The sequence below is a fragment of the Macrobrachium nipponense genome, chromosome 19 (assembly GCF_015104395.2).
Source record: "Macrobrachium nipponense isolate FS-2020 chromosome 19, ASM1510439v2, whole genome shotgun sequence".
NCBI classification, from domain to species: Eukaryota; Metazoa; Arthropoda; class Malacostraca; order Decapoda; family Palaemonidae; genus Macrobrachium; species Macrobrachium nipponense.
The window spans coordinates 36,233,002-36,246,194 of record NC_061088.1 but is presented as its reverse complement, the minus strand read 5'-3'; the positions used below and the strand labels follow the sequence as shown (position 1 = coordinate 36,246,194).

Below are 13,193 nucleotides of genomic sequence, written 5' to 3'. Positions count from 1 at the left end.
ACAAAGAGCACCAATTCAATTTTTCTCATCAAAATGCTTTGAGTACTGAATTCAACATGTCTTGAAGCCAGTGAGTACCACAGTATCACTGAGTTTGCATATTTTGATTTATTTTTTAATTCTTTGGAGACAGTTTCTTTAAAATCTGCATTTTTCACTGTGCAGTACTGTGCTAAATAGTACGTTTATCTTGAATTAGGTCTATATACAGATGCAGAAAGGATCACTTGTAATCCAGACTAGTAGTCACTAATGCAGAGAGTTAAGCTATTGTTAGAGGGAAGTAAATCTAGTTGTGAAAATAAACTGTAGAGCAAGTACCAACTGATTTTTACAGTTGACTAAATATATCATTAGCTTTTGAAACATGCCAGTACAATAATTTGTTGTTATCCATTAAGGGTTGTATTGCAGGGTCCTTAAAGAATATCATAAGTCATGGATTGGTTTTTGGCATGAATTTTTAAGTACTGTTTGGAGGAATGTATCGTGGAGTCTTGAAAAATTTTTCTGCACATGTCTGGTCTTGTGTGTTCAAGAAGCATTTTTTTTTTCACAGATTTTGAATTCATGCTTTTTTTATTTTGCACTGCTTTGTGAAATATTAAAGAAGAGTAAAGTTCAAAAAGGTAGTCACTATTGATTCACCATATGTTATTTTTTATTTTATTTTATATTAAGTGCTCCTGTGTTTGTCCTCAGTCCTTTTTTCTAAGGTTAAGTATTTACTGATATTTTTCAGGTAACTGCTTTTTTTGGCCTCGTCTTGCGTTTAAACTGCATTTCAGAATTTACGTAGGTTGTCAATGATAAGCATGGCTATGATGCATTTGTTGAGCTCACTGAGAAAGTAATCCAGTCCATATTTATATGCAGTTTTGTTGTCAAAAAGTATTTAAATATTAACATTGTTGATACATTCTTTGATTGAAGAAGAGAACCTAATGCACTTTCTTCAGATTGATCCCTTAATCTGTTGCTTTACACCTTTATGAAAGAGGTACACCTTAATCTGATTAAATAATTCTTTCTTGAGTTGCACACTTCTTAGCTTCAAATAGTACATGTATTTCTTTTTGTTATATCACAGGAGACATTGCAACAATGTATATCAGTAGCGTCAACAGTTTTAGTCTTTGGACCAGAAAGCTCATTTATTTTCTAAGACTTGGTGATTATAGGCTTCATTGTTAATTATGTTTGTTGCACTGTGTTATGTTGTAATGTGTTTAAAATGTATTGGAGGGCAACTGCTTTCCATCTTAGCTTCATTTAGCATGCTGGCTCACAGCCTTTGTCTCAGGATACCATGTAGTTTTGCATCCCTTGCTCTTGTTTAGGTATGAGGCTTCTCTAGGAAGTAGAAACTGCAGTAAAACGCACAATGGCGTACTAACTGGGACAGATCTATGATGTTCTTAAAGTAATTGACCTCAAACTAAATGAACACCAAAGAAAACAAAAAAGAGGGACATTGGACTAGAAAAATAGATTCATCCTTTCTGTAGCTGCCTCACCGAGAAAAAGTCAATATTGCAGTGCTATTTTAATTTCCTTCTTTGAGTATTAGCAGCACACTCAGAGGCTCACGCAAACTGTATGCTGTACATTAGAGATACGAGAGTTATATTCAGTATATTCATGAGACTGACTATATCTGCCAAAATGCAAGCAGGGATAAAGTATGAGAAATGTTCGACATTACCTTTGTAGTAAGGAACTACCTCTTGTTTGTGCAAATTGAATATTTTATAGTAATATCCAAAATCCACAAGCACTTTGAGGCTCCACTAGTTTGTAACTTTGGAAGTGATTTTTTACTGAAATTTACGTTTGTAAATGAGATACTCTTCAGTATGACGGATTAGGGAATTGACTATAGATGGATGAAATGCTTTCAGGATCTTGTAGATAAATTAGCAAAGTGTATTGAATAAGCTTTATAGAATTTTCAACAAATGCGTGCTTGGAAATTTAGTGAATTTCAGATATAGTAAGAGCAAAGGCAGCATTGTAAATTTTCTGAAATACGTATACAACTATGAAAGAATGAGAGAATTGCAAAGAGTTGGACAGCCATACTATAAGAATAATAAAACAGAACAGAGGTAGGCATATCTAACCACTTGCATCCTGGGAATGAACTCAGACAGAATATTGAGAGTCACTTTGCAGCTGTTCTGCTGTGTGTGTATGGTAGTTCTGAAATTATCATTTATCCTGTTGTAGAGGCTTAACAAAGTTGTTTGTTATTAGATTGATGAAATGAAGACCGTGAAACCGGTGCCGCGTGGTTATTATTTTAGCTAGATGCAATCCTTTTCTACCATTAATTTAGTTTGAGACTTAACTGTATCATAGTTAATGCTATTTTTATTTTTTCTCTGGAGGACAAGTTTATTTTAAATGCTCATTTTTTTGTTTTGCTTCTTTAAATATTTATATGCCCTAAGCAATTAGATTTGTATTTTGATTTTTTTTGTTCAATTTGTTTCCCATTTGTTTTGTGTTTTTTGTGCATGGCTGTTTATTTTGTTTTGTGGCTTTTTGTTGCAGATTCTGTATTTAGAGACAAAGATATAGCTCTTCAGATATTTGGAAGTAAGTATTAGCATGATACTCATTTTTGTTGAACATTGCAGTTACTGCAGTGTACGTTGTCTATAAAAATGTCACTGCCATCTATGAAATGTAAAAGTTTGTAGTTAATGCAAGTCTGTTGTCATGAAATTAGTCATAAAAGTATTGCAATCGTTGCATATGTTTATAAGAGAAAATACTTTTGTAATATGTAACTATATACTGTAATACCTGTAGTCCCTTGAAGACAAAGGTAGAATGCAGTCACTGCAATCTGTTGTTTATAAGTGTTTTGCAGTTATGTTTGTTAGTTGTAACGGAACTTTTCAGTGTCAAGTACTTTACTTAAAAAAGTGCTTTTGTAATTAAATCAGGTGTATGGCAAAAAAAACTTATTAGCTTGCTGAAGTTAGAGTCATCTTGGTCATCTGTCTGGAGTGTATCAATTTGCAGTTAAGAATATCATTATATATGGATTAGTTCATTTAGACCTTGGTTAGCATGCTTACATTTTGTGCTGTAGATTTGGATTGGCAAAGCACGTAGTCAGGCTCATCATATGATACCATTTTCTTAAAAAAGGATATTTTCAGTGGAGCTCATTTCAAAAGATCCTGTGAGCAGTCAGGATAAACAAGTTGATATCATAGATTGTTAATTGGAGCTAAGGGAAGTTTGAGGTTTATATTTGTTTATAATGTGGTAGATTGTCTATGTTAATAAAATGTTTTTCTAGTTATTGTGACCTCTGTTGGTAGATAAAGCTTTATTGTTTTAAATGTAGTTTGAAATGATACTCAAATAAGGTATACTTTTATGGCAACTAGAATTTGAAGTACTTTTTTTAATAGCTCATTTCATATGTTTGTGAACAGTACGGTTAAATTTGAAATGGAAACATACTACAAAAACAGAATGCTCACTCCAATTGTTAGATGCCCAAAGCATTTTTTAATGTCACAGAACTTTAAGGCATCGTGTAGCTAAGAGAATTCATTATTTGACCAACCTGCCATTTTTGTTTCTTTCATAACAAACAGTCAAAAGGGTAGAGTTGGTTGTACATTCCATACTGTGGGACTGTTTTGTGCTGTGGCAGTTTGAAACCCTTTTGTATTTCAAGGACCTGATATTTGTATGTGCCAGATTTAGAAAATAAATATTTTTTACTAGATTTCCTACATCTTGTTTATTCATTAAAAATTAGAAGTTACAATCTGATTATCTTTTGGTATCTAGAGTAAATTGAGGACATAATGGAGATTTATATTTTCTTATATCAAGAATCTTGTTTATGTCTTATCCTCACCCTCAAGAAAGTAGTTTATGTTTTTTAACACATTTAAAAACTTAATGCATTTTTCTTTACAATTAAATGCAGTAGGGTACTAGAACATCCCATGTTTGTTTTTAACTTGAAAATGTTTACATAAGATAGTTCATCTCTTTATTTTGATTATGAGTACAGTATAATCAATTTCATGAAAATGACCAGAGAAAAGCTTTATGTGCAGGTTTTTTTTGGAAACATTTTTCACAATATTTTAATTATTTAGGATTAACATACCATCTGATTTTCACCTTTTTTGTGATTTGCAGAAAGTGAAATCTTAGAGGCCATCGCTCAATTTGACTTCATAGCACGGTCTGAGAGGGAGCTGAGTTTCAACAAAGGAGATGTTTTGGTGCTTCACTCGCAAGTATCAAGCGACTGGTGGCGAGGATCATTCCAGGGTAAACAAGGACTCATTCCAGACAAGTACATTCTTCTCAAAATCAGGTGAGAGGTCCCATTGTGAAATGGATCTTTGTTTTTAGTGTGCACCTTGTCTTTCATGTTGGGGAAAAGTGTTATTGTCTATCGTTGGTGATCTCTGGTTATATACAGAGTCAAATCTAGGAAGATATTGTCCTTCATATTCTTGAGTTGGGCCAGAATTTAAATGAATTTAGTATGATGAAAATAATCTTGATTTTTGTTTAATTTCCAGGAAACTGTTCAAGTAACCCACATTGATTTTGCAGTTTTAATAATATTATTAGAAGAATATGTTCAGGTATCAAAATTGACATGTCCCATATTTTTATGTGAAGTGCTTGTATTCACCCTTTGGTTAGGTATGTGCATGAAAATCTCAAACCATTATAAAAGTATTTGAATGACATAAGATGTCTTGACTTTATCAGAATATTTTATTTGTTACCAGATTGGTTTCTAGTCAGTATTTCAAGAAGGAATCTCCATGTCAGAATCGAAATGTACACACAAAACTCTGACTTTAAGGTAGGGTTAGAACTTCATTATGGCTCCAGTCTTTCAAGACTGACGTACTAACAGCCAGTATGTGGCTATTCTAATTCTACAAGCTGGGTTTGAATCGTTAATTTACTAATAAGCTGAAATTTTGGTAAAGATTGGTCCCTGGTAAACGAGCTGTAAGGATAACAGGCAAGTGCTGCTGGTTATGTATGATAGTATTTTGGTAGATATTTACCAGCACCTCTCTTGATGGCAGCAGAGTAGGCATTGGGAAAGGATAATTCACTAATGTTTAATTGTCCTTCTATTTGTGTCTTCTTTTATAGAAATATAAAAAGACACTACAATTTTTTATTGTTCTTGGGTAGTTGTGGAAATTTTCATATACATTGCCTTTGTAATGCTGTGTTTCTGAGAAATCTTTACTTCTTCTTGTAGGGATGAAGATAAAGACCGCCTTAGTGACCGAAGTGCTGCTGAAATGCTAAGGAGACGCGCTTCATCTTCATCTGAGTCCATCCTTTCTTCTTCTACGCAGCAGTCATCGGAAGGAGTGATTAAACCTTCTCATAATGGAGCGGCCCAGGTAAAATGTTTATTCATATCTTGATTAGTTGATTGTGGTAGGAATCCATATGAATGACTTCTTATAATTAGATTATTAAAGTTTTACTATTAAATTTTTATTCATTCAAGCTTGCACTGACGTGGACTTTGATTTATGACTCAGAGTCTCATTTTTTAATTAGTAGGTTTCTTGACTTCCAATTGTAATGGGGATTACTCTTGTTGATATATGTTAATGTGCTATTGAAATCAGCCTTGTGGTTCCATTCTTCATTCCGTCAAAAAGAAAAGTGTCTTTTCTACTTAAAGCAAACCATTACTGTATAAATGCTTAAACTATCAGCTGTGTAAGAAAGCCGACCACGCTGGAACTAGTATATGTAGCTAGTTTTTTAACCCTTAATGGATGGATAGCCTCTCAGGAGTAGTAATAACAGGTTTGGGGTGGTGGATGGATTGATCCTGTAGAGAAACAATATTAAGCACCATCGATTTGGAAAGAATCAAGCAGGAAAGAGGTGCCAATATTTCTATAGCCCATAAAATCACCAATAGCAACTGTTACACTGGCTAAAATCACGAATCTGGCATCTCAGGACTTCAGTTCTGCTTCTGACTTCAAGGGAGAATGTACTGCATCTGTCTTCACACATCTTTTTGTAAATTTGCTCATAAATATACCAAGGGGTTGCTCTTGGTTTTTGTTTTTGTCTTTTATGATAGTATGTCAGTTGTAAATGTAATTTTGCAAAGAAATATGTAATAGGAAAAACATGTACAAATAAAAAAAAGTTACTGAATCTTCGTTCTTGGCAAATTTACATAAATATCTTCCAGAAAATATACTAAGAATTTGTTACTGATTTTATTTCCTATCTGTTTTGTTATTGTGTGAGCTGTAATTATATTTGTTCTTATACGAAACAAACCTTCAGTCTTAACATTAGGATTAACTAGCGCCAAGCTGGAAACCGGTAGAATTAAAATTAAACTTGTGCGATCCAGGGACTATTGGCATCTATACCAGGTCGCGGGGCATGTATACCCAGAATGCCCTCAGCGTCGTGTGACCGACCCGCCAGTTATCTTTCTACCGCCTTTAAGATAGGATGTGTTCTCTGTCTATCTGTTTAAAGCCGGTTTTAGTTTGCCCGTTTTTATCCATTTCAATTTCATTTTTCTTATTAATTCTCTTTTTCTGAGTGTGCTCAGTGTGGGTGTGAGCTGTAAGAGTGTGTAAGTGGTGAGATGGAGTGTTTTGTATCGCTGTCGGGATCTTCTTCCGTTTCGAAGACGAGACAAAGGAAATGCCCTGGGGTCAGTGGCTTTTCTTGTTCAAGATTCCTAACTTTGATGTCGACGGATCCTCATCCAACGTGTAGTAGGTGCAGGGAAAATGTATGTACAATTACTAATCCTTGTTCTGTTTGTCGTGGTTGGTCGGTGGAACAGTGGAGGAAGTTTTATGAGAAAGGCCAGTACAAAAGAAAGGAGTCGACGCCATCTTTGGATGACCAAGCGTCGCCGGCTTCTTCTGTATCGGCAATACACCAGACTGCTCAATATGTTTTGCCACCTGCCTTTGATTTGTCCCATACCCCTTCGGTTTCTCCTAGTGGTTCATTTTCAGAAACGCCAGGGGGGGTTTTGGGTAATTTGATGCATAATATTTACGCTCCTTTGTTCCCAGCAGGGAGGGGGGGAGCATCGCCATCTTTGTTCCAGGTGCCGGCTCCCGATTCAAACAGGATGGAAGGTACGTGGGCGGCGCTAGGCCTTCCAGGCGTACCAACTTTGGAAGGTTTTCTGTCGCATTATATGGCGTCACGGTTCCAGCAGAAGCCGGCAGCGCTGAATTTTCCTCATCCCCCGGGCTTGCACTTTATGGGAAATAATGTCGTGGCAACGCCAACAACTTCATTGGTTACATCGATGCAGAACGTTGGGGGTAGTTTTGCTGCAAATGTAGGGATACCAGCAGCAGCAGCCCAGTCTCTCCCTACAAGATTGGTGACGTCACAACCGACGCCACACACCGACATGGCAAACGCGATGACACACAACCTACTGCTTCTCAGTCTTCTTTGCTGCCTCCGGACTCAAATACGCTTTCTGACTCGGTAGTACACACTGTAATGAAGAAATTACAGGATCTAGAGAAGAAAATTAATAAGAAAGACAAAAAGAAAAGGCGTGATTCGTCGTCTTCTTCGTCTCCTTCCTCTAGCTCGGCATCATCACTAAGTTCAATGACGTCACGGCGTGTACCAGTCAAGCGTTGGAGGATACTGGATTTCGCGACTGTTTCTCGGGCCAAGAGGAGAAGAGTGAATTCTCCTTCATCTTCGGGCCAGGATGGTCACATCCCAGTCAGCAAGAAAGGCAAGAAGTCAGTGGCTGGTAAGCTCAAAGGTAGTGGGCGAAGCTGTTTACAAGAGTCTGAACGAGCGAGTGAGTCGATGGCCGATGGGATAACGGCCGATGCGGAGTTGCCAGTAGATATTATAAAGAGTCAAAGAATATCTACAGTGTCATTGGCAAAATCGGCGTTGGGGGCGAAAAGTGCAGCAAAGGATAGAGCACAGATACCGGTTTCGCCTGTAATACCATTTAAAATATGGAGAAAAGATGATAAGGCTCCTATTAAAAGGTTGAAAAATAGTGAGTTGGCAACCTCGTCTGATACATTGGTGGAAGGCATTGTCCGCCTAAATGAAGGATCAAGGCCGAATTCTCCGACGGTCGCTGGAGACTATATTAATCGTCATGGAGAGGAAGTGAGCTCAGTTTTGAGAGAGCCTTCATCTTGGAGATATAGGCGAGATTCTCGCTCTAGATCCGCAAGCAGAGGAGTGAGGCGGTCTCGTTCTCCTGCTGACTGTTCGGTATCGAGCCGTCAGCGGTCAGCGGAGATCAAAGAAGCCACGGTCGTAGGGGCAAACGGCCACGAAGCAACCGGACGTTTGTCAGGGGATAGGAGTGAGATAGCGTCTCCTGTGGCTGAGCACAGCACGCTAGAACTGGAAGAAGGAGAGAACCAAGAGTTTCTGGCTTCGTATGTCAAGGTGATTGATTTGATTCGTCAATTCAATAACCTTTCGGAGAGGACGGAAACACCTGCCAGTATGCTTCCTCCGGGGATTGACATGGCGTTTGGTGCGGAAAAGGATACTAAGGTGTCGTATGAATTGCCTTGTTCAAATCATGCTGAGTCCGTTTTACAACACATAAACACACGGATTGCGGGAAGGGATAATTCCTTAAGATCGAATAGATTGTTTGATTTATCTGATGGTTCCTTTACTGTCTAGACAAATTAACCCAAATGTATCAAGGTTAAGGCCTGGATTAACCTTAGATCAAGTGAAAATGGGATGCCCTTCGATGACTTGCCAAGAGGCTGCTACGTTAGAAGCAACAGCTTCTTCTGTCTTTCAGACTGCTTCTTGGTTAGATCTTTGGTCGACAGCAGTTGCAAAGATTGCATCCTCAGAAGTGACAAGGAAGGCAGTGGATGAATCAATGTTCATTAGATTACTACAATCAGGTGCCAAAGCAATTGCGTACTTGACAAATTTAAGTGTCAATGTTTGGGCAAATATCCTGTTAATGAGGAGGGATGCAGCTTTGACTAGACTAAGTCGCACTGTTGATTTGGATTCCCTGCTAGCAATGAGGAATGGGAATATCTTAGAGTCGCAGTTGCTGTTGCCAGAGGTCATACTAAAAGAGGCTATAGATAGGAGAAGGATGGACACTAACGATAGGTTGGTACAGCAGGCAGTCAGGAAAACATCTAGCAGTCAGGCTAATCCTATGGAGGTAAGGCAACAGCAAATACCTCAGAAGAAGCCAGTGAGGCATAACATCCCTAATAGAGCAACAAGACCCTCTTCCCCAAAGAAATTAACTCATCGGCCCCTTCACAATAGAAATAACAGAGGAAGGGGGATTAGGGGAAGAGGAAGGGGCTCAAGACGATAGGATAGGCGCCTCTCATCACTCAGCCACACCAGTGGGAGGTTGCCTGGCAAATCACTGGAAGGTGTGGCAGGAACTGGGAGCAGAGCAGTGGGTGGTGGAGGTTCTCAGAGTCGGGTATTTGATTCCGTTCAAAGTATCCCCACCCCTGACAGAACAGCCATTGACTCACCTTGCTTATGCTCAAGAACCTCAGGCTTTTATTCTGCAAGAGGAAGTTAAGGAGATGATGGAAAAAGGGGCTGTGGAACAAGTACCCATTCCGTCAAAGGGGTTTTACAGCAGGATTTTCCTTGTACCCAAAGCCAGTGGGGACTGGAGGACAGTAATAGACCTGTCAACTGTGAATCTGTTTATAAGAAAAACCAGATTCAAAATGGAAACTCCAAAGACGGTTCTACAAGCAGTCAGGATCAAGGACTTTATGCTGACAATCGACTTGAAAGTCGCATACTTTCAGATCCCAGTCCATCAGTCTTCCAGGAAATTTCTCCGCTTCAGTCTTGCAGAGAAAGTTTTCGAGTTCAAAGTTCTGTGCTTCGGATTGACAACATCTCAAGTTTTTACAAGTGTTCACTCTCGTGTCAACATGGGTGCATGCTCAGGGGATCAGGCTAATAAGATATCTATTGATATCTTATTGATATAACCATTGATATAACCATTCCCAGATACACCAGCCGTTGACTTAGATCCAACTGCGACTTCTCTTGATTTAATACAATGCCTAAGCTGTGACAACCGTAGAAGGGTTGCCCTGTCTCTGAGTACTTTCTCTCTGGACTTTGCTATCACCAGCCAATCATCAACTTTGAATCTGTTTATAAGAAAAACCAGATTCAAAATGGAAACTCCAAAGACAGTTCTACAAGCAGTCAGGATCAAGTACTTATGCTGACAATCGACTTGAAAGACGCATACTTTCATATCCCAGTCCATCAGTCTTCCAGGAAATTTCTCCGCTTCAGTCTTACAGAGAAAGTTTTCGAGTTCAAAGTTCTGTGCTTCGGATTGACAACATCTCAAGTTTTTACAAGAGTGTTCACTCTCGTGTCAACATGGGCGCATGCTCAGGGGATCATGCTAATAAGATATCTATTGAGTAGTCTGACAAAACCCCCCTACAAACCACTAAGGCAGTCCACAGATAGGAGCCTGACCCTGAAGACAGTCTTCTTATTGGCCCTAGCTTCAACCAAAAGGGTGAGGGAACTACATGGCCTGTTATCTATTGTAAAGCACTCGAGAGGTTGGAAGTCAATGGCATTCAAGTTTGTGCCAGAATTCGTGGCCAAGACTCAAAACCTATCAATAGTGGATGGCAGATTTGACTTTTTCCATACCTTCTCTGGCAGATTTTGTAGATAATGACAAAGATGAAATGCTTCTGTGTCCCGTCAGGGTAACAAGAGAGTACTTAAGGAGGACAAGGCACCTCAGGCCGGGGTGCAGGAGGTTGTTCGTAAGTACAGGACGGAACAAAAAGGAAGTGTCCAGAAATACAATATCGTTTTGGCTAAGAGAAACGATCAGGAATGCCTACATGACAGAAGACAAGGGGTCAGATAGCCAGGAGAGGGCTAGGGCTCATGACATTAGAGGCTTGAGTGCTTCTTTGGCATTCAAGAAGAATATGTCTGTGGAGAGAATTCTGAAAGCTGGTGTTTGGAAACGCCAAACAACTTTCACTTTCTTTTATTTAAAAGACGTTGCCCATAGATCCTTGGATACCTTTTCCTTGGGTCAAGTGGTGGTGGCCCAGCAAGTGATATAGCTCGTCCAGTACGCCTGGCGGGTCAGTTTGTGTCTAATCTAAGATGAAGGTATGAAAGTAGAATGAATGGGATGACTGGTCTTTTTTCTTTACTATTTCTTTCCTACTCCTTTACCTACGGGCAGTATGAAGGAGAGTACCATCATGAGCTGGAATGGACTAGATGCAGGTGAGGTGGTCAGCCATACTGTAAAGTTATGTTAGTGTATAGTATACTTTTCAGTAGCAACACACCCCTCTTGGTAAGAAGGAAGGGAGGGGTGATGGTAGATCCAGATACAAGGGACACGAGTGGTTTATGAGAATGGAGGGTCCTTTATTTCCCCATAGTTTGTAAACCATGGCATGATACCAGCACCCGTTGAGGGAAACCAATAGATTTCCTTATATCTTTGGTTCAAAGGTTTATAGTCCATTCTCTTAGAATGCTCCTAATATTTGGAAATGGATTTAGGTGGCAAACTCCCAGTCAGTTAGAGATTTACCTCCCTCCAATAAGTAAGTCTATCCTAATGTTAAGACTGAAGGTTTGTTTCGTATATGAACAAATGACAAATTTGTAACTAATTTGTATTTTTCATAACTAACAAACCTGAGGTCTTAACATTAGGATTAACTAACGCCAAGCTGGAAACCGGTAGAATTAAAATTAAACTTGTGCGATCCAGGGACTATTGGCATCTATACCAGGTCACGGGGCATGTATACCCAGAATGCCCTCAGCGTCAAGTGACCGACCCGCCAGTTATACTTCTAACCCAGTTAGGCTAAGGCCCCACCGAATCCGTCGCGGCGCGTCGCGTGCGTCCAACGCGACTATCCGTCTACAAGCGTCTCCGTCTTCTGCGAGTGTGGCCCAACCAGACAAACGAGTGACGGTTGTAAGACGGACAATTCAAACTTCACCAGTACTTGCCGTTATGAAGGGAGAGCGCGAGGTTTTCCTCTGACTCGGTGCTGTCAACCAAATTAGAGGCGTTGAACAGTAGGAAAATCTGGACTTATGACATAACTTTAGATGAGGAAAGAGTGGAGAATATGCAAAACTCTTTCATAAGTTACGATAGCGTCCAGACAAGTTTTTTTTAAATATTGTCGGATGCCGCGGAAAACCTTTGACTTAATTCACGAGGGCATTATATCTCGAATATCAAAATTTGATACCAATTACAGAAGATCCGTATCAACGTAAGAAACTTGTAGTAACTCTGAGGGAAGGATTACTGATTTCGAAATTAAAGTTGCACTTTATTTTATTTAATACAAAAATTAAGATACGTAGAATTGTGTGTGAACTGAACACTTTGATACAGGAACTTCTGAAACAAAGATATTTACATAAATGTATCCATTAGAATATAATAAAAAAAATACTTTAATCCTTTATTTTAACCACAAATCATCGCATCTGATTATAACTCAAAGTTGGGCAGGTGGTTCAAATGCAAGTGTTGTAGGTCTACCACAATTTCTTCCTTTATGCGGACCCCAGCTCAGAGACGCACGTCCACGCGTGGCTAAAAACAAAATGTTTTGTTCCTTGCGCGTCTAGTCCGGTAACGCACCTGACGCCACGCACGCTCATGCGCCGTGTGGGGCCACTCGTGTTTGAACTATGACAGTTGATCGAAACGCACAAAACGCGTAGCCGTGTTGGACGCATGCGACGCGCTGCGCCGGATTCGGTGGGGCCTTAGCCTTAGACTGCTAGAGGGGTGGTTCGAGGTGGGCCTTTAACTGTTAAGACCTCAGGTTTGTTAGTTATGAAAAATACAAATTAGTTACAAATTTGTCATTTTTACAAAATAAAATAGAATATATTTATTAGAAAAAACATATACAAGTTGGTAAAATTTACAATTGTCTTGTAAAAGAAGCCCCACCTGGGGTTGTATATAGTCATTTTCAACTTCCTGTGAAAGGTAGGGAAAATGTTTTAGAATTTTTTCTTTCATTGTGTGCATTTGCATATCTTCCTCTTTCCATTGATTTTTTTTTTTTGGGGGGGGGGGGCCGACCTCAAAGTTTATC

General features: G+C 39.1%; 1 protein-coding gene across 1 annotated transcript in view; it reads left to right on the top strand.

Annotated features, from left to right (window-relative positions):
- Positions 1-13,193, top strand: part of LOC135216243 (SLIT-ROBO Rho GTPase-activating protein 1-like) — a 179,001-nt gene that overhangs the window by 129,083 nt on the left and 36,725 nt on the right. The window contains 3 exon segments of the mRNA XM_064251407.1: positions 2,557-2,601; positions 4,180-4,360; positions 5,279-5,426. Coding sequence (XP_064107477.1) covers positions 2,557-2,601; positions 4,180-4,360; positions 5,279-5,426 — 374 coding nt within the window.